Source organism: Stegodyphus dumicola, chromosome 6 (genome assembly GCF_044657685.1).
Source record: "Stegodyphus dumicola isolate Sdum_Otavi_A_Nest chromosome 6, ASM4465768v1".
Taxonomy (NCBI): Eukaryota; Metazoa; Arthropoda; class Arachnida; order Araneae; family Eresidae; genus Stegodyphus; species Stegodyphus dumicola.
The window spans coordinates 167137406-167160657 of record NC_140773.1 but is presented as its reverse complement, the minus strand read 5'-3'; the positions used below and the strand labels follow the sequence as shown (position 1 = coordinate 167160657).

Here is a 23252-nt window from a genome sequence, read left to right as displayed (position 1 = left end):
AAATAGAAAATTATATTATTGATTGGTTTGTTTCTTTGTCTATTAAGATATAATTTATGTCCTTTAAAACAATTCTTTTCCTGCATGCTTATATATCTTTAGCAATATACCATTGCAAGCAAGCATCTTACTAATAATCTTTTTAACTAATGAAACTAATTCCATCTATGCATACCTTAGAATTAAAATAACAGTTTAATACTAAATCAAGTTTAATGACAGAAATACAGGTGGTAAAGATAAAATGCTGAAAACACAGAAAGTAAGTTGAATGGTTGATATATGTAGAAAAAAACACATTCCTGGCACTGCTACCTATTATTTCCCAGTTTGGCAGAATCTGCATTTAATTTGTCTTTCATAAAGATGCAGCCTATACAATTGATATCCATTTTTTTTAATATTCAGAAATGCAGTGTTCCATAAAATTATCGCAGAGGCAACACTGCAGAACACAAAAGTGTTGAGAGCCGCGTATAAATTCCGATATTTATTATTTTTTTTTCAGTTTCACTTGTATTATTAAAATGCATGATAAAAGTACACAAACATTAAAAACATACTTATTAGAGAAAAAATGAGCATAAAATTTTTAATAGGAACATTGTGCATGATTTTTTTAAAAATATGTGAGCTTCTTGTTTGAAAAATATGATAATGATGCAAATAGTATTTGCAAGATGAGTGCCTGAAATTTTCCTCATTTTATATTTTTGAATTGCATCATATAATAAAATTTTTACTCAAATGCACCTAATTTCAAATAGCAATAAAAAACTGTCATTTTTTCTGTAATTTCTGATTTATGTATCTGTTGATTTGCGAAATCGGAGAATAGAAACTGTCTACCTTTTTTTTTTAAATTTTATTGATTTAGTAAGGAAACTATTTAAAATTAGGTAAAAAAAATAGGAGCCTAGATTTTGGATAAAACTAAATTGATTTTGAAAGTGAGCAAACACAAATCCCAGTTTGCCTGGAGCAAAGAAATTCAGTTTCTAATTGTTTTGATATCATTATAAACTGTTATGTGAGAGATATTTATCCCCAAGTATGAATGGTGGCATAAAAAATATCTGTTATTATACAAGCATCATAAATCCAATAAAACACACAGATGTTTTAGTAGCAATTATATAAATTTTATTCCCAATTTTGCCCATGATGATGAATGATGTGACACGAGAAAAAAATAGCAAATAATATATGGAAATGCAGTTGATTGGCATTTTCAAAAACTTATAATCTATTTTTAAGGTCTGATTACAAAATAACAGATAATACTGTTTATTTATATTTTTTTATTCAAACACAGTCCATTGTGAATTAAATTATTAATCTTATTGTGAGGTTACCATTATTCTGAATATTCTTTGAAAGATAAATTTATAGACTAAGTTTGGCTCAGTGAACTTGACAAAGCAATCGTATCATGTAAAAATATCTAATACTAGAATCTTACTGAAGATTTTTTTACGTGCACTACATTTTCTATACAAGAACAATCTAAAAAATTAATACTATTTATTCTTTCGCTTTCTTATAGGGAGAAACATAACCAAGCCATTCAGTTGTATAATGCTCGAAATCGTTCAAACATACATATTCACAGATATCCACAAAGACTAATTACAGATTTCCGAATCAAAGTTGTGAACTATGGGTTTAATCCTAGTATCCGGTGCACACGGGATTTGGCGACTTTTATGACGAGCAGTAAAAACGGGACATATACGATGAGTAGTAAACGGGTATTCAAAGAATATATGTAGTTATACATAGTATATACTATGTATATAGTGATAGTATATAGTGTATAGTATATTATCACTATATATACTTAGACGTTCTTTTGGTAATTTTTGGTGTTGGCGATAATTTTCAAAAATCGCGCCAAGGCTGCACCGTATACTAGGATTTTACCCGAGTTATTACTGTAATATAAGACCGTTGTTTGTTTGCTTGGCGAGGGTTTAATCCTAGTATCCGGTGCACACAGGATTTGGCTACTTTTGGCGACTTTATGATGAGCAGTAAAAGCTGGACATATACGATGAGTAGTTAACCGCTCATTCAAAGAAAATATACAGTTAAACATAGTATATACTATATACATATAGTATAGTATATATACTATATATATACTATATACATATAGTATAGTATATACATATAGTATAGTATATATACTATGTATATATAGTATATATACTATGTGTGTATATACATATACTACGTGTGTATAGTATATATATAGACGTTCTTTGGGTCATTTTTGGTGTTGGCGATAATTTTCAAAGTCACGCCAAGGCTGCACCGTATGCTAGGATTTTACCGAACTATGTTTACATCGACCAAAGTTGTTGTTGGTTCTGCGCGGAGCCAAAGCTGACAGCTTTGGGCGGAGCTTCGTTTTGACGTCGGCTTGCACATGAAGTGACGATCACGTGACCACTGTCCGTTCGGCCCAAGGCGTTTGTCTTCCGGAGAACCTTTGCAACTTAATGCAATTACCTCCACAACTTCGATAAGGAAACTGAAGTAATTAAGGAAGAGCATTGGCTAAAGGAAAAATGAACGAAACCGTTAAGGGTTTACTGAGAAAGAAATGAATAAGAAGTCCGCATAAGGGACGAGTAGTTCTTTCTGCTTTCAACTTGTTATCCAAGATTGAAAGAGAGAGAGGTGATGAAAAAATCACCAGCCAGGTCCGAACCCGCCATGTCGGGATCTGCAGCCACGCGTTTTAACCGCTGAGCCACGGTTTACTTTGTGCGTTCGGGGATTTAGAGTACAATGATACGTGCGTCATGCGTACAATGTTACGTGAAAAATCGAATTTAGAAGTTTTAACGAAAGTGTTTAAGGACAAGTTCTTAAGTATCCTCACCACCTATTCTATTCTAACCTCCATGGTCCTTACCGCATGAAATCGAAGGATATTTTGCTGTTAGCATTAGAGGTTATTTTGTACTTCTCTTTCTTACTTTGGCCCATAATTTCTTAAAAATATAGTCTGGGACTTATTTTTTTGTTCTTTAATTTACCTTTTTTTATTTTGACTTTAAATTCGTATCAAATGCTAGGAATTTAATTTTCTCTTCATTAGAGCTACTAGAGATACCCTTACTCTTCATCATTACTCTTTTTTCCTTTCCTTTGCAACTAGGTTTGATCAATTCTTTGGCTTGATTTTTCGCCTTGCGGGCAAAAAGGCTTCTTAGTTGCAAAATAACAACTTTTTTTTGTGTTTTTTGCAGGTTTACGGCTATTGCTTCGTCACAACGTAAATTAGTAAATTATCTAAGTGAGTATTTTCTCTGTTTAATTGTATGGATAAAATCCTAGTATACGGTGCAGCCTTGGCGAGATTTTGAAAATTATCGCTAACGCCAAAAATGACCCAAAGAACGTCTATGTATATACTATACACTATATATTATCACTACATACATACTATATACTATGTATAACTATATATATTCTTTGAATGACACGTTTACTACTCATCGTATATGTTTCGTTTTTACTGCTCATCATAAAGTCGCCAAAAGAAGCCAAATCCCGTATGCACCGGATACTAGGATTAAGCCATTGTATGAAATAATTTATGATTAGTAACATAAAAATAATTTATAGAAACTAAAAAGTATTTTTTCTTTATAATTTAATGCATTCAGTTGCATAGCCATTTCATTTTTTTATGGAATTAAGAGGCATTTAATATTCAGCTGTTCCGTATTTTTCTGAATGTGGGAAAACATTTGATTGCGTTTAGTATTCAGAAGCGACCATAACGTGTATTCGTTTATTTGTTTATAAATTTATGTATCTTTTTCATCTGTCGCGTAGCGGTGAAACTGGAGATTACTGTTTGGCTCAAAAACTTTTTTTATCTTGAGTTGCTCCGGAGATAAGTACTCTAGAATATCTTTTTGCAAAGCACGCAGATCATATGGTAGCCCTCTAAACAAATTTCATAGATGTAAAGATTTATTATTTTCTAAATTAGTAAAATATTTGGGTAAAATTAGTATACGGTGCAGCCTTGGCGCGATTTTGAAAATTATCGCCAACACCCAAAAATGACTCAAAGAATGTCTATAGGTTGATTTTTACATTATGGTAACTTGGCGTTTTTTTGGCGAAAATTTGGCGACCAACTCTCCTACAACAACCCTCTATTTTTTTTTCCCGCCGCCATTTTGTCTTCACGAAGTAAAGGCATGTTTCTTTTCTTTTTATCTACTGAACACTTCTTCCAACAATCTACTAGCCGAATTACACTTATGCTAGAAATTTTATCTAACAAAACTGCTTAATCATGACAAATATTCACTGCAAAATTGGGAAAAAGTGCACAATACCATACTCCTTGCGCGTTTTTCAAAATAACACATACACATAAACCATGTACACGCCGACTTATTTTTACTTAAAAAAACATCCCAGAATTGCACAAAAATGGCATTGTGCACACTCTTCACTATATCCATGTACACTGCTTTTTTCTCATAAATTAGAAAATTTCATGAAAATACATGACAATTTTCTCAATCTTTAAACCCAGTAAAAAGAACATATGTAAAATTACCTGATCGCGAAAAAGTATTTACCCTTTCCAAATATGAACATTTCCACATATAAAATAAATAAAATATCCAAAAACTTTTACCTCTAAATCATCTATTACATTATACACGTCACCAACGAATTCATACCGCAAGCATTACAAATACTTAGTATCAAATATTTAAATTATTTCCATGCACGTTTACTTCAACTTAAACGTATACCAAATTCCTACAAACATAAAATTCACAAAATAACTATCATTTAATTAAAATATCACTAAACCATGTACACGTCGACTTATTTTTACTTAAAAAACATCCCAGAATTGCACAAAAATGGCATTGCGCACACTCTTCACTATATCCATGTACACTGCTTTTTTCTCATAAATTAGAAAAATTTCACGAAAATACATGACAATTTTCTCAATCTTTAAACCCGGTAAAAAGAACATATATGAAATTACCTGATCGCGAAAAAGTATTTACCCTTTACAAATATGAACATTTCCACATATAAAATAAATAAAATATCCAAAACCTTTTACCTCTAAATCATCTATTACATTATACACGTCACCAACGAATTCATACCGCAAGCATTACAAATACTTAATATCAAATATTTAAATTATTTCCATGCACGTTTATTTCAACTTAAACGTATACCAAATTCCTACAAACATAAAATTCACAAAATAACTATCATTTCATTAAAATATAATTAAATTCAAGAACACTACTTAAAATATAAATGAGCACATACATTAAATTAATAAAAATTACCTTACAATCCTAATTACTTTAAACTAAATCATTGCTGATAACAATTTTCCCAATAATACCAAATTCCTTTACTTCCACCTTACATTTAGAACAATGCATAAAAATAATATCCTCAAATAATTAAAAATACTAACTTACCTAATCTTCTTCAGAATCTTGATTACGTGTCCGATAAACTTTTCTTTAGTTACGGCCATGGGATCCAAAAATTCACGAACACTGTTTCACACAACACAGAATAAACCAAATACAAAATTTCCAGATTTTTTCCCTATTTCCCCCCTTTTCCGATTAAAGAACCGTAATTCGTCCATTAATATCACATGACATATCCCATGATCTCTCATTTCCCTCACACAAAATAATGCGTAATCGGAACTGAGTACTGCTCACATTATTACCAAAGTCCCAGGTAGTAAACTTTATCGCCTCCAAAATGTCGCCAAACTACCAGTTACCATATTGTAAAGATCAACCATGTATTCTTTGAATACCCGTTTCTACTTGTGGTATATGTTCCGTTTTTACTGCTTATCATAAAAGTCGCCAGAAGTAGTCAAATCCCGTGTGCACCGGATACTAGGATTAAACCAATATTTGTTTGTTGTTTGCTATTGGATTACCTCCCTCCTTCCTCAAAAAAAAAAAAAAAAGTCGTGGTTAACTGATTTGAAAACATCATAGTGTTGATATCATATTGTACTCCAAAATGCTAGCAACTACCATATTAAGCGCTTATTCGGCAGTGCATCTAAATGTGGGAAGAAAAGTATGAAGTTTAATTATCAAAATCTTTTGAGAAAAATATTAAATATAATTATTCAGATGCTTTAATTAAGATTAGAATCTCCTTTTAGAAAAGTCACACTTTAATAATTCTTTTGCTTCTCGTATTTCATCAGGCAAAACTGAAATGTTAATTTTTGCAAAATCCTAAGATTAGCTCCTTGTAAATCTATTTAATAAAATAGATATTCTTGTTAGACACATAAAAGCTCAGTTTGAATGTCATTTGTGAGATTATCTTCTTGTTAAGTATATTTTGATCCTGATGTCGTTTAGTAAAAATTTAATTTATAATAGTATTATGAATGAACATAAGTCATGGTTTTCGAACCATTCCCCTATGTATTGGACTTGCACTCATTCATTGCTATCATTCATTGGAATAGCTGAACCTATGATTTCAACTAGCTCTTGGTATAATCTGAAATCACAGGGTGTAAGGTCTGAACATCCTTCATAACAGACTACATAGGCTGCTGTATTAGAATATGTGCTTACATAAAAAACAAAAGGATAGTATAAATTGTATTAAAAAAACAAAAAATTAAGTGCATCTAAATGTGGGAAGAAAAGTATGAAGTTTAATTATCAAAATCTTTTGAGAAAAATATTAAATATAATTATTCAGATGCTTTAATTAAGATTAGAATCTCCTTTTAGAAAAGTCACACTTTAATAATTCTTTTGCTTCTCGTATTTCATCAGGCAAAACTGAAATGTTAATTTTTGCAAAATCCTAAGATTAGCTCCTTGTAAATCTATTTAATAAAATAGATATTCTTGTTAGACACATAAAAGCTCAGTTTGAATGTCATTTGTGAGATTATCTTCTTGTTAAGTATATTTTGATCCTGATGTCGTTTAGTAAAAATTTAATTTATAATAGTATTATGAATGAACATAAGTCATGGTTTTCGAACCATTCCCCTATGTATTGGACTTGCACTCATATTAAAATAGAAACTGATTTTTTTTTTATCTGTTTCATGCTAAGATTACAAATGTTCAGCAATATGATTGCTATCATTCATTGGAATAGCTGAACCTATGATTTCAACTAGCTCTTGGTATAATCTGAAATCACAGGGTGTAAGGTCTGAACATCCTTCATAACAGACTACATAGGCTGCTGTATTAGAATATGTGCTTACATAAAAAACAAAAGGATAGTATAAATTGTATTAAAAAAACAAAAAATTAAGTTCATCTGTGGAAACAAAGAACTAAAATGTTATTAATGCGGGATACCTAGTTCTGCTTTTTTACTTAAGCATAATTTACTGCTGAATGCTTTCAATCATGCCAGGGTTTTATTTAGAAAAGTGTTTCTCAATAACAAAATTGCTAAGAAATATTAATGTGCAATAACAAAACAGCTTCAACAACTGCATTTGTTAAAGGAATGTGTGAGAAAAATAAATCTTCAATTGTTAATTGCGTTAAAATAACTCCTTTCTGCAGATAGAAGGAATAATAGTAATGTAAAATGGTATCCAGCTGTTGTTACTAAAATAATAGGTTAGATATGAAACCATTGGTATTCAGTATTATTAACTGCTCGAGCGCTAGTTATTATCAGAGCTGACTTATAGCCACTCTCGGAGAACGACATCAAGAAGCATCAAAATAAAAGCAAACTGAGATTTCATAAAAACCAACTAAAATCCTCTTTTCTGAGATACAGGTAATTGTGGTAGAACAAATTTTCATAGAATTTAATCTAAACAGATAGTGTTATGAAATTAAACATCATTTCTCTCTCGAATCTTGACATTGAATAACATCCTTTCTCTCTGTATTAGTTAAATGAGACTCAGATATCAGTTTAATGACATAAATCTAGAAAATATTCATAGAATTATTTCTAATTTGAATCAAGTAAAATGATTTTATCCATTATAAAGGTATACAAATCAGGAAATACTATTTCCTGGAATGCTTGGCAAATAGACATGGTTTTTAAAAAGTAAATACTGCTCAATATAAGTTTTGAAAATATTTTTCTGTGATATAATAAATGTTTCGGTCATGTAAGTGGTACTTTATGTCTACTCTTTAGAAATATATCCTACAGGATTTAATAAAGCACAAATAATTATTAAAAGTGTAAAGGAAACTTGAGTTTCTCTGTATAACTGTTTAACTTTTGGTGCAATGAATGCATAATGGTAGACCTGTAAACATGTTGCTAGCATGTTGCAAGAGGAGAGCTCAGACTACAGACACACCTTCCACCTTTTAAATTTAGCAGCTATCAAAAGCTTCTTTATCAGTAAGTATAGGAAAATTTGGGTTAATCTTTGAATTATGGTAACTTGGCGACTTTTTGGCAAAAATTTGGCGACCAATCCTGCTACAGGAACCTGGTAGTTTTCGTTTGGACGCCATTTTGTTTTCACGAAGTAAAGGCATGTTTTTTTTTTTTTTTCCTTTTACTCAACATTTTTTACCAACAATCTGCTAGCCGTATTACGCTTATGTTAGAACTTTTATGGAACAAAAGCTCTTAATCATGACGAAGATAAGGTGCAAAATTGGGAGAAAGTGCAGAATCGCAAACTGCTTGCCGCATTTTTAAGAATTGGACATACACGGTATCATCCATGTACACGTCGACTTATTTTCACTTAAAAAAGCATCCCAGATTTGCACAAAAATGGCATTGCGCACACTTTATCCATGTACACTGTTAAAGTCCTAGCTAGTAACCTTTATCGCCTTACCAAAATACCTGTTACCATATTCCCAAAGATTAGCCAAAATTTATTGTTTATATGTATTACTCTTTTTAAAAGAATTCTGAAAGGAAAGAAAAATTGGAACACTTGGATTTATAGTAAAATGAAGATGAAGATTTGTTACAGCTGCAACTAACAAAGTAGTCAAAGAGCTTCCAGATGAATATAAAAAGAATTTCTCCTTATAAGTTAAAATGTACTTCTGCTTAGTATATGATAATATACACTAAACATATTTCCAATGAACAGTAAAGTAATTTTACATAATATAAATTACAAATTTTTCTACTTTAGAAATTGAGTCTTTTATTGATGCAAGATATTTTTCTAATAGATTTTTCAGTTTTACTTAAAGACAAAACTATCGATGTTGCAATAGTTAAATTGCAATGTCAATTTGCCATTAACAGTTAGAAAATTTAATTTAAGTTGTGGAATTAACAAGAATCAGTACTCAAAGGAGTTGAATTGGGAAACTGAAATTGCTGGTGAAAATAAAGTATAGTGAACACTCTAAATTAATGCAGGACATCTAGACAATCACTCATAGCAATGTTGAATGTGAAAGAATTTTCAGTATTGTTAATAATATATGGACTAAATTTAGATCCAGTGATATTGAACTGAGAAAACCTTTATAAGCAAAAACAGCCTATAGACAATTACTATTAGAAAAACATTGATGCATTTTTTAAAAAAGTAATCTACTACTACTGCTAACAACTGTATGAAAATAGATTAAAACATTGATTTTCTTTAAAATGTTTTAGATAAAATATTTTTCAATGTATGAATGTTTTTGTACTACTTGCATTTAAAATGGAGAGACTGCAGTTTCAGGTATTCGTTATATAGAATTTAGTTTGTTATTGGGGGGATGCTTTTTATATGTTTTTACTCTGAAAAAAAAAAAAAAAAAATGTTTCGATGATCCCAATGTGTAAAGTGAATGGGAGCCAGTTTCCATGAAACAATTCTCAAATGAAAGCATCTCTTCTGAGAATGTTTCAGAAGTCTTCTATGTCTCTTCTGATCTTTGCATGTTTGCAAAAAATCAGCCAATTCTTAATCATTTTATTTGGGCGATTCCAAAACATTTTCTAAATAAAACAAGGTATCGCTATTTGTAGTTAAACATAGATTTGGGCAAGAGTATTCATTTTAAAATTCTCACTAAACAGTTATAAATGTTTAAAACTCCGTCTAACTTTTGCATACAAGGAACTGAAACAAAAAGTAAACCTCTTGTCATTTAAAGGCTTTCATCACTAGCTTAAGTTATGCTCTATATTAATTTAAATTTTAGCAGGGTACAAGTTAGCCTTCACAATTATTGTTTATTGAGTTTATTTAAATAATTACTAAAAATTTTTTGGAATTACTTTCCACATTAATATTTTAATCGTGATTTAATTATGTTATGCCAAGTTTTTCTTACGTACTCTGATTTTTAGAATATTGATTGCAATGGATGCAGATCTGTATGATGAATTTGGGAATTATATTGGCCCCCAACTTGATACAGACTCGGAAGAAGAGGAAGACAACTATGACAGGCAAGAACCAGAAGCAATTGAATATAATGAGGTTCGTAATTATATTTGAGCTAACGTCCTTTTTATACATTAAATGCAATTGAATTTTTTTAATATTTTTCTGTTGTTTTTGTTAATACAGAAGTACCTCCCGTAAAGGATATCTCTGAATGACGGACACCTCTATTTAAGGGGCAAAAATGTGTGGTTTGGTGGATACCCCTTTTTGGGAGATACTACTGTAATTTATTAATTATAAATAGTTATGACATAAAATTTATTTCTAAAAATTAAAGAATGTAAAATTTAAGGGATCAAAAGCTTAGTTTTGAAATTGTTGGTAGCCTTCAGTATAAATGCCTTATTTGTGTATTTATGTGTTATCCTGTTGACCATTGGCAACACCTTCTTAAACACAAGCCTCCCTACTGAAGGCTCATAGCTTAGTGACGTCACAAACTGTTGGCCTTCTCGATGGGGTGCGAAAAATCGCCCCTAAACCAAGGCCGCCATCTAGATGGCATTAGCATGTTAGGGGAATTTCGTCCTTGGTCGTGAGAAGGCGCGTGAACCAAATCTCCTTAATTTGATATTGATTTTTTTTTTTTTTTCGATTTCAATCATGCCTTTAAAGTGCTGTGTGCTGTTATGCCGAGAAAATTATTGCGACGGTTCTAAAGTATCAGATCTTTAGATTCTAAAGTATCTAAAGTATATAGATTTCCTGAGCAACAAGATGTATTACATAGATGGTTAAAATCGATACCGCGAGAAAATTTTGCCATTTCGAAGTATACTCGGGTAAGTTAAGCCTAACTTGAAATTTATTAAGGTATTTGCTTCTACATTTAAAAGAATGGATACGTTAATATTAAGGAATTTCATTTTTATAGAATACATTGTGTATAATATTGTGTAATTACGTATCGATTAGTATAATTATGTATCGAATTGTATGGTTAATAATTATGTATCAAATTGTATGCTAAATATTTACTTACTTTTTTAAATGTCTAATTTTTTTTACTTTTGATTAATTTTATAACTTGGAACTTTTAACTTCATACGTATATGGCAGCAAATGAAATTATTTAGCTTAATATTTAATATATTTTGGCATTAAAAGTTTTTCTAAAGAAACTGTGAAGGCAATAAATATGCTTATGGTTTTTTAAATTGTAATATAAAGTGCACAGTTTTGCGTAAAACAAGAAATAATTTAAATTCCTAATGCATGAAAATTCAAATATTATTAAAACTTATGTCACTAAGAATCCTTTTCTTCCCCCCCCTCCCGAGTGGAAGACAAACACACATATGCTTGCTATTACCTGTTTTGTTAAAATATAAATTGCATTACTAGAAATCCTACTTTAAAATTAGTAATTAGGTAATTATAGTAATCTGAGTGAGCTTTCATCATGTCTAAAAAGTGTTAAGATACCTGATGATTTAACAGTTGTGATTAAAGAAAATATTGTATTTTTTCTCCAGATAAGCACAGAATTTGCTCCTTTTATTTCTGCATCAGTCGTTATCCATGATTATCTGCAAGTGGAAGCATATTTTAGAGATATTCCATTAACAAAAATTAGTAACCGTGAATTCCCTTTAAAAATTAATGATGTGCATAATCTCTGTTCATTGCTTGAAGAAGTTGCAAAAATTAAAGGTAATAATAATGAAAACAGCTTTTTTTTATTCGTAACTCAAGGCCTTCGTGAATTAGAAAAAAATGTTCCTGAACATAAAAAGAAAGTAGTTCAGTTTATATTTGAGCAGCTGACATTACTCGTTTCGCATAAAAATAACAATAGGTATAGTTCTGATCTGTTAATATTATCAAGTTTGATGTTTTCAGTTTCTCCACATTGCTATAAATTTTTAAGAAACAGTGCATATGTTACTTTGCCACATCCTTCTATATTGAAAAGATTGTGTTCTGAATATAATGTTGATCTAAAGTGGAGCAAACTTCTGAAAATTTCCTGAATTATGCTAAGGAAAAAAATCCGCTTTTTAGACGAAAACAATAATATGTCACTTTAATGGTTGACGAAATTCACATTAAGCCATTCTTAGATTTCAAAGGTGAAAATATAATAGGAATGTAGCAAAATATAATTGTGAAAACGGTGCTAATTTTGCTTGTGTTTTTATGCTGCAGAGTATTAGGTCTTCATATAAGGATGTTATAAGTATTGTCCCAGTCAATCATTATCAGCACAATTTTTGCATGGATATATTGTGAAAATAATAAAAGGTTTAGAATATTTAGGTTTTTCGTGTAAATATGTGTGCTTATAAATCTACCCTGCTAAAATTAAAAAACTTATATAATATCCTTAAAAATATAATTATAAATTACTTATATAATATTATATCCTTAAAAATATTTCCACACAACCTTCTTATATATTTTTTATGCAGTTAAGTGACTTGTATATTATTAGTATGGAGAGAGATTCCAACATTACCTCAAGTCCTTATCAAAAGTCAACCAGTACTTTAAAGCATTGTTTTAACTGTAAACATACAATATAAGATCACACAAAAATGAGTAATGTATAATATATTTTGTGCAAAGGAAATTTTATCCAATATTATATCCGCGAATGAATCGAAAATATATATTTTCAATATATATCAAGTAAAAAAAGAAAAATAATACCCTCCTATTAGTAAAGCTTTAAAAACATATATAGTTTAAAGGCAGGTAGTAGGTGACCAACAGAGATAGTCAGCCGCCAGTTTGTGATGTCACGATCTCGTAGTTGGGCTTCTGTTTAAGAAGGTGTTGCCATTGGTGGAGGTGGAAATTTCACCAACGGTCATCAGTCACTACTGCAAAATTCTGAGGGACATGGTCATCTATAATTGGTGTTAAATCACGCTATTGGGGTGCATCCTGCTACTACTACAGATGATGAGATAATATGTAAATATCCTAGTTGAATAAAAAGAGCTAATAAAATGTCATAAAATAGTTGCAGTTGTTCTTTGGTTTACTTAACTGTGAATTGTCAATTTTCCTGGTTTTGTATACATGTGAATTTTTACATCAGTATATTAGGAAGTATTTTGAAGATTTAAAGAAGTTTGAAAAATCAAGAGACAAGTTATGTAGTCGAAAAAGGTATTTCCTTGTTAAATTGGCTACCTTGATAAGTCACTAAATTTATAAAATGAATGAAACTTTTAAATATCATCGCAACTCTGCATGTTGGTTATTTTAATAAGAAAACACTTCTATGGGTATATATATACAGTAGAATTTTGAACTGCTGTTCCTGCAATGAGAGTTGTCTACATGTACTGTTCACTTCTGGTTCAAATGAAATTGGTTATAAATCATGTTATTTATTCTTGCATCTTTCTTTGAACTATCACTTTCCACTTAATTGTTTCTAAACCATATTCTTTACATTCTATATTAGGCAATACAACAATCTTGTGTTTTAAGAACGTTTGCAAAATCTTGTATAAATTCTCTATAATAAAAGCACATGCCGAGAAAGGAGGATAATTTTATCCATGTTTGGAGGTGGATAACTTAATCGCTAATTTCTTGGAATTATTGGTCTCGATACCTTTCTTTGAAATTTTATAACCTAGATACCGAAGCTCCTTGGCAGCAAACTTGCACTTTTTCGGGTTTACCTTGAAGCCAGCCTCATTTAACAGAGTGAAAACTTCCTCCAAATGTTTAATGTGTTCGTCTACTCTCTCGCTGGTGACTATAATGTCATCCAGGTAAATTATTGTACTTTTACCTAAGACTGGCCTTAAAACGATATCCATAACCTTTTGAAATCTAACCGGAGCTTCGCTTAAGCCAATTGGCATTCTTAAAAAGGCATAAGCACCTGATTTCGTAATGAAAGCTGTCTTTGCGACATCCTCGGGTTTCACAGCGATTTGAAAATAGCCTAATGTCAGGTCTAGTGTCGTCGTAAATTTAGAAGAAAAAATTTTAAAAATAAATTCATCAATTATCAGGAGGGGATATGTAGGGTATTTTTAATACTGTTTAACTTGTGGTAATCAATTGCAAACCTCCATGAGTTCGGATCCACAGGTGGTAAATTGTTTTTCTTTCTACAGAGTACTACGGGACTTGTATAGGGACTGGTGCTAGGCACAATTATTTTATTATACAGCATTTTAGGATATTTTCTTTTACTCGGTCATACCTATATTGCTTAGACCAGACTGGAGGGGCATTACCTGTGTCTATGGCATGAGTAACAACCTGGCAGAAGCCAGGTTTTTCATCAAATAACTTACAAAAACTTTTTACCAGTCTTTCGACTTTTTCTTCTTTTTTGAGATGATTGAGAGCCACTTCCAGCATTGTCCCCTCTTCTTCTTCCACAGCATCCATGTAAATCTGCAAAGTAAAATTCTTGAAATTAAGATTTGCGCTAGCTGTGTGTAAGAAATCAACTGCCAAAATGAGTGAAGTTAACAAATCCTATACTACCAAAAAAATCACTTTTTGCACCCAAATTTTCCCATGCAGACGCATTGCTTAGCTAGGGCGGCTTGTTTTTCTCCTATAATAATGCTGCAATGTTACTTTTTAATTTACCAAGAAAGCCCATGTTAAGTTTTAAATAAATTAAAAAAGACAACCTGTCTTAGTTTTTCCATCTCAGAAACTGGGAGATGTTATAGTGTCCAGTTAAATGTACAGTATTTAGAAGAAATAAAATTAAAAAAAAAAAAAAAAAGTCATGCCATTTTAAGAAGAAAATGTTGATTTGATGATCCATCTTTTCGGGGTGTGAAAACAAATGGATAGTGAGTGATTGAAATGATTTTAACACTCATGCAAAGCTGACAAAGATATGCTCCTCCTCCTTGTCCCCCCCCAAGCCTTGTTATAGCCAATAATTTAAAAGTGTGATAGGCATTGATCCTATGATTCTTTTCTGAATGATTATGCATTACTATCTAAGTTTGGTTGTTGTATCTTAAAAAAATTTCATTTCTTGCTTTTCATAACTCTGACAAAATATTTATTGTATTTTGATTTTTTTCCCTTATTGATGTGATGTAATAAAATTTTGAAGAATGAAATTATGGAATATTTCAAATATGTAACTTTTGATGACACTTTTTTTAACTAATAAACTTCTTTTTTTTTTAATGACAAAATTTAGGAAGATGCTATGGATGAGGGACGTGATGAAGATGAGGCACCCCAAATGCAGATAGTGCTTCATGAAGATAAAAAATATTATCCTTCCGCAGAAGAAGTGTATGGCCCAGATGTTGAGACTATAGTTCAAGAAGAAGATACTCAAGCATTGACAGGTTCATAAAAAATATTTTGAGTTATGTGCATTGCCGAATATAAATTATTAACACATTTTCTGCTATAAACATTTTGTTTATTTTTGTCTTTCATACCATGGATGACATTAGTCATTTAATAGAAGTTTTATTATTTTCTTTGTATAACACAATTACTGCATTGTGTAATATTTTAAAGTAATGTTACCTGTTAACCACAGGTAAATCTAGACCTAGGCTACTGGACATGTTTCATTTTTAAAATCGTGCTTTGGTTAAAATTGATTTGATTTTTCATTATGAAACAGAGCAGAATTATTGCTTTTCTCCTTTGATTAATGTGAATCAACGAAAAAAGCTATAAATAGATATGGATTTAAGTGGGTGGGACATCAGAATTTTACCATAAGCTGTATAAGTACAGTCTCGCTGCACTAACTGTGCAGCACTGCCCCAATTTTGAGGGAGAACAGTCCGGGGCCAGCCCAAGTCTCCCAGTTTTCTTTCCCTACAACTAATCATCTGAGAGTACTTTCAGTTTGTCATGTAATTTTGAGTGATTTAATTGTAAAAATTGTGTCCTTTTTATTGAACTGGCAATAATATTCAATTTAAATTTCCCTGATAGTGACTGTATTAAAGTTAAGAATGAGACATTCAAATTCTGGATCCTTCAATCTCTTAAACTTGTGAAAAGTTTACAGATTTGAAAACAGTTTTCAGGTTTGAATCTCCTTGGTTTTTTCACCATTGAAATCTTCCTAATTCTAGGCTAAAAATCATTAAATGGTAAGATTTCTTTTGTTTATATTCAATACAGGTATTCATATAAAGGAGAGGATGCAAATAGTACTTGACACTTCAGTTGATTTGGGCCAGCAGTATCACTTCATGGAAATGATACCACACTCTAAATTCTCTGAAAGGAATTTAGTATTCTGTGTTTAGTGTTTACATGTGTTAACACTTGAAATAATCTTATTTACACTTGTTTTATATTATATTGAAAAAAAATGAACCTCAAGATTCAGAAATTTTAATTATGTACATCATTTATTAAAATTCATTTGTACAGTCTTACTAAATACAGCAATACTTGCAAAGATTGTTCTTAGATTTGTTGTTCATTAAACTGAGGTATCAAACTTTATTAATTGAGCATTTTTAATGTTCAATGTGTTTTTTCCCCTTTTATTTATGTGTGTCTGTGTATTATTATTAAGCCAGAAAAAAGAAAGTTATTTCTTGTTATTATTTTTTTCATAAATTTATAATATTCAAGAGAATTCAGATTTGAGAAAATTTAGGATTTATTCCATTTCTTGTTACAATTATTCTATTCTTGTAACAATCCCGTTCCATTTCTTGTTACAATTCAATACTTTTAAAATTTTATCTCTTAACTGCTGTATTATATTATTAAGAATGTAACTTGATGTAAAGTAAATAGCTTATATAATTTTAAATATTAATAGAATAAATAGGTAAAATAATAGTGTAAATTTACCTTAATGTTGAGTTTTAATGACTCGGTATATTAATTATCAAACAGCTGAAAAATTGTGGGGAAGCATTGACCGTTCAATTTGTAAAAAGTGAAAAGTAAAATAATTAATTTTATTATTGTTTCCAATATTCTGCCATAAGTCTTGAAACCCCAAAGAACTAAGGATTTGAAACTTTGAAAAAAAAAAGGGGGGGGGGACTCAAAGCTTTATGCTTCAGGAATATAAAACTTAGTGGATCACTTGTTATTGGCATGGATATTGCATACTTTGTTTTAAATTAATAATGTAGATACTTGCATATTATCTCAAAACCACTTATGAATAAGCAAAATACACTCATATTGTCTCACTTTCATTATATACAATACAGATAGGTTCTCAATAAGTCATGTTAAAGATAGAAACTAGCTGTTATTGTTATACTTTTTTCTTGCAGTTGGGGGGGGGGTAGATCAAAATTTGGGATTGCCAACAGTTATTTTCACTTATGTGATCTTGCTATCAAATAAGTGTGTATTAGATATAATATGGTTAGTTAAAATTGATGAACAAGAACAGTAATAGATTTGAACAACTGCCTTCAGAAAATTTATAGCATTCTAAGCAAAATTTCCAAGGAAATTGAAAGTCTTAACAAAGCAGTAGAAATCAATGAAAAACTTATGAAGTGCAAAAAGGAAGTAGGCCAGAAATATTGATTGCTTATTAAAAAAAATGCTTCAGTTCCTTCCAAAATTTGCAAAAATGATTAACTCAACTTTGGTAGGGTCTTCACTAATTTTCATGGTTCGATGATGGCTAACTTTCACAATCAACAGAATAATATGTTGACTCAACTTTGGTAGGGCCTTCACTAATTTTCATGGTTTGATAATAGCTAACTTTCACGATCTATAAATTTTATTTCTCATAACGTTTCACTATTTATAGCCTATAATAGTATATAAATATAGTTACTTAGAATTTTGAATAAAATTAGTATTTGTTAATTGTCACTTGTATTTATTGTTCAGTTTCAGTGTAATATATATATATATATATACACCACATTATACTGCCTGAAAAAAATAAGGTATATACATTTTCACCCCTTATTAACTGTTATTTGAAAAGATATTCTTGCATGTTTACAATCCTGACTGCTTTTGTTTACATTAAAATAAGACATTTCTGCATGGATGGGAAGAGGAAGTCACAGCTACAGTGACTGAAATTTCAGGCAGATTTTTTTTTTCACAAAGTACATCATATGTGCCCTTCCATTCGAGCTGCAATGGATAAAGCAGACAGGTTGTCTGCAAAAGTCCTATTTAATTTATTTTCAGTCTTTGTTTTGGCCTTTATGAAAAGCTGTAATTTTAAAGAAATGTATTTGTATATAGTGATGATAAAGTTAAAGAATCTGATGAGTGCACCACATAACTCCCTAGTACGGAATATTAAATTATACCCATTTTTTCTTGCATTTCATTTAAATTTATTGGATTGAATTAAATCTACTTCGTTTATAGCGCATAAACCGCAATAGATTAAATGCACTCTTTAAAATTCACTATATTTGTTTACCATAGTGACACTATGGCCGTAGGTTCACTTAACAGCATTTCATTTCGTTCATTTTTTAACTCGGAATGCACAGAATTTATATCATAAGAATTATCTAATTGTTCTATTCAAATACTATAATAAATCTAAAACGATGTACAAAAGAAATTAAGCAAAGAACAACAACAAACAAACAACAACAAAAAAGAAAGAAACAGACGATTCAGTATTTCTCATTCAATTTAGTTTTTACTTCGAGACAAGGCAAAAATACATTAAGACTCAAGATTTCTATTGAAAATTCTGAAGTAAATCTTAAACACTTATTTCCTTGAATAAATTGCAGGATGGATTAAGCATGATTTAATTCGCAATAATAAAAAAAGACATTATCTTTGATATTGTGAAGCTTACTTTTTCTAGATCGGCAACTAATCTACTCTTCTGCTGTTTCAAGTGTAAACAAGCAATGGCCGACATGGAAAAAATTATTAGGCTTAACGGCGCTTAAACAACTTTTAAATTGTTGATAATTCTATAAATATTGCATACAGATTTACTAAAGGCATAAAAACTTTAACCAGAAGATAAGAACAACATAATTCAATCATTTTTAAAGCTAAAAATGCACAATTTACAAACATATAAGAGTAAAAAAACTGAGATCACTAAGCCGAGTAACAGAGTGGATATATATATACATATATTTATATACTTTTGGTGTGGCCAATAGCAACCAAAATACAAGGCGCACATCTACATGTTATAGCAGTTCTATATACAAAATTTCAACATTCTGAGGCTACTCGTTTTTGAGTTATGGAGATACATTCATACAGATGCCACGAAAAATTCTCTTCAGAATTCATTTTAAATTAGTTTTGCAATTTTTTTTTTGAGGGGAAAGAGTCCTTTATCCTGTCCTTACATGCAGATGTCATGCAAAAACATCGTTAAACTGCATTCGATGCCTGAAACTTTGCGATTACAATACTTCCTTATTACTTCGTACAAGGAAGTAAAAAGATTCACCTTAAATATACACATATAGAAAATATGTTTTGCTGTTATTCTCCCCCCCCAAAAAAATCTTTGATATTTAAATTCTGTTTGAAATGATATTAATTGATAGATAGATGAAAGATATTAATATTTTAAATTAATCATGAAAGCTAGTTCTATATTAAAAACTCTTATTTTTTTTTAGAACCTATCATTGCACCAGTTAAGCGAAAGAAATTCGCATATGCAGAGCAGGATCTTCCAAACACTAAATACAATTTAGAGTAAGTATTTGCTGTTAAGTATATCATCCTTATTTTACCTGTAACTATACGCTATGAAGCCAGAAACTTTCAGCATATTAATGTTTGCTAATAATTTTATATCATTTGTAGTAAAAGAGAAAAAAAAAAGTTTGTGATTCAACGCTTTTAAAAAGATATGCTTAAATGTAAAATAAGCAAAAATCTATTGTGGATTGACTGTAGTTGTATAGAAAACCTCCATCAGTTTCAAGCGAGACAGGCATTGAACCCGTTTTCCCAAGATATTTAGTTTAAGAAAGAAAAAATCCATGACCACTGTTAAATTTTAATGTAAAATCAGCTTCAATTTCAGGTTGACCTTTGCCTAATTTTATATTGTTATGTTTCTTTTCTTGCATACAGGGTGTTTCAAAACTTATCGTTCAGATTTCATGGGGATGTAGGGAAGACGTCATTGAACTAATTTCCTGTAGGAAAGCGTGTCCGCAAATGTACACGAGGGCGCTGTGTGTACCCAACCAGTGCACAGCTTGCCGACCGCTCCTGCTGTCATCAGTGTACGAGTTGACTTACTAGTGATAAGATGAATCTTTTTATGCATCAAAAACTAGCGAGAATATCACAGCATCAAATGTGTGCATCGCAATCTGTGCGAACGTGGTTCACTGCGCAGCAACATGTAAGGTACAGGGAAAAGACAACTGATGCGGACTGTCAACGTCGTAGAACAAGCCCATTAATAGTGCACAAGCTATTTCTCAGCAGCTTGCAGTCTCTCTTTCAGCAGTGTGGTGGATACTGCATGAGGTATGTGTGCATACTTACCATCTGCAAAGAGTGCAGTTACTGCATCCTAACGATTAACCGAAGCTTGTGGAATTTGCACAATGGTTCATGCAGAAAGATGCCGTAGACCCCAGTTTTCCAGCTTGTCTTCTTTTTACACATGAAGCTTCATTCACTCATGAAGGTGTGTTCAGTACACGCAATTCACATGTGTGGGCTTATGCGACAACTCGCACGGTACAAGAAGTCACTGTCGACAGTGAAATGGGCCTTGCTGCCCGAATAGTCGTCACTGCAGGAACTGTCCATGATATGCCAGGTATTTTTACAAATGTTCGGCAGTTAATGCAACAGCACGATGAACCCTGTGTTCATGTAAATAGGCTCCATTTTGAACACCTACTGTGAACCTTTAACTTGTTGGAATAATGGTCACATCCTTACCACTTAGCTGTACTGTTTTCTTGTATTAACTTTACTTGTCCATTTTGTTTATGTAGATGACGTTTGCAGACATACTTTCCTATGTAAAATCGATTTCCTGATGTCTTCTCCACCTCCCCATGAAATTTGAATGATAAGCTTTGAAACACCCTGTAGTTTCTTTTTATCAAGTTTTTTAATGTGTAAGATTTATATTCTACTTGTAGTAAGAGCCAACATTCTGTTTCTTATAACACCTTACAGCAAGTATTGTTTTCATTGTGAAGTGGACTTTACATCTAGGAAGCATAAGGTTTTCTTTTAATGTCTGCAATAGTGTTTAGATAGTAAATAGGAATTTGAGTAGTAAAATCCATTATTTGGATTTTGTGTGAAAACCTTCTTATAAGTAGTGAGTATTTTGGGGTAACTAAAAGTAAATGTGACCAACTCTTAAAATGTGCAGGTTCTTTTATCATTTCACAAGTCATTGCAAGTGAGTTCTATTTAATCAGCTGTCATGTCTGAAAAATTAGACTGCAAATTCTGCCTCCTTTGTTTTTATGTTCTTAAAATGCCAGAATTTCCCTGTTAGCATAGAAGAACTAGGATACTATTTACAAATCCTTGTGTGTGTGTGTGTGTACATATATATAATTAGATTATACCAAAATCAGTTAATTAAAACCATTCATAAGTAACAAAAATACAGCATATACATAAGAATTGATTCAAAGTAACAGTAATACAGATCATTCCAAAGTGACAGGGATACGGTTTTCACAAAATTTGAATTGAATAGAAATTCATTGTAAGAGTATTTGTTGTAAAATAGTCATTTTCTATTTGGAATGGGCAACATTAGAATCAAATGAGTTTTGTTTGTTTCTTGGAACTGTTAAAAGTCCACTAAAAATAAATGCATTTGTGTTTTTTTCCCTCCTTCTAAAATATTAAATTTGCCTTAAATTTTCATTGATACAAGTTTATCAGCAATAAGCATATTGCTAAATTATCATATAAGATATGTAAAGGTATTTTGGCGATAGATGGGAGTCGAAAGGAATACTCACACAGGACGGGGGTTTTGCCTTTCAAAACCTAACTTTATAAGAAAAGATCACACATAAAGAAAGTCCTTGTGTCATAATTTTAGATACCATTTTAGACTATAACTTAAGCTATCAGATGTATTAAAATTAGCATTTAATAATCATTTTCCTGTACATTACATGATAGTATATAATTTTTTTCCTTGCTTTGAGAAAAATTTTTCAGAAGTTCTATTCAAATTATTCCAAAGTTTTAATTCACAAAATACATTAATAAATTTTAAAATTAATTAAAACATACAAGAAAGACTATTTACAAGATGAAGTAGCAAAACCTTTCATGGGAAGTGGAAGGCAGGTACTCAGTGAGCTCAGTCTCTGACAAAACGTCCATGTTAGAATCATCGGAAATATCACTGTCTAACTCTTCAGAAAATGAATCATCACTCTCCATGTCACTAATTGGCTCATTTACCATGTGAATATATCTTTCCTCAGATAAACAACATTTTCTTGCCATAGTAAACTGAAATAAAGGTTTCCGAAATAAAAAGGGAAATGTGCAAAATTTAAGCAATAAAAGCAATGAAAAGCATAGCATAAAGACCCTACACAGTAATGGAAAAAAAAAAAAAAAAAAGGATTTGAAGGGACATCAGAAATGCGAATGTTTATATCACTTGGCGAGTGAAAGAGCCAGGCTCTGTTTGTTTGCATTATATTTTCCCTCTTCCCCTACGACAGCTGATACCAAAGTTAGGTAGAATGTGATCAAATTGAAGATAAGGATCCTAAAACTATGCTCAGTTGTTTTTTAGATTTCAAAAGTAATAAACACAAGACGCCATCTAGAGGTCTTTAAAAAATGGTTCAGCGTAAAATGCACAAGCTCATTCTCCAGTGATGCATAGGTAGGAGGCTTGGTCGTGAGACATTCGTAGGAAATGTATGTT

At 31.0% G+C, this 23252-nt stretch overlaps 1 protein-coding gene across 1 annotated transcript in view; it reads left to right on the top strand.

Annotated features, from left to right (window-relative positions):
- Positions 1-3171: 3171 nt before the first annotated feature.
- The window catches only part of LOC118183848 (116 kDa U5 small nuclear ribonucleoprotein component), a 104203-nt gene continuing 84122 nt past the window's right edge, over positions 3172-23252 (top strand). Inside the window, exons 1-4 of the mRNA XM_035353453.2 lie at positions 3172-3307; positions 10339-10471; positions 15585-15738; positions 19978-20056. Of these exons, the coding sequence (XP_035209344.1) occupies positions 10352-10471; positions 15585-15738; positions 19978-20056 (353 nt within the window). The 5' untranslated portion in view covers positions 3172-3307; positions 10339-10351. The remainder of the gene's footprint in view (positions 3308-10338; positions 10472-15584; positions 15739-19977; positions 20057-23252) is intronic.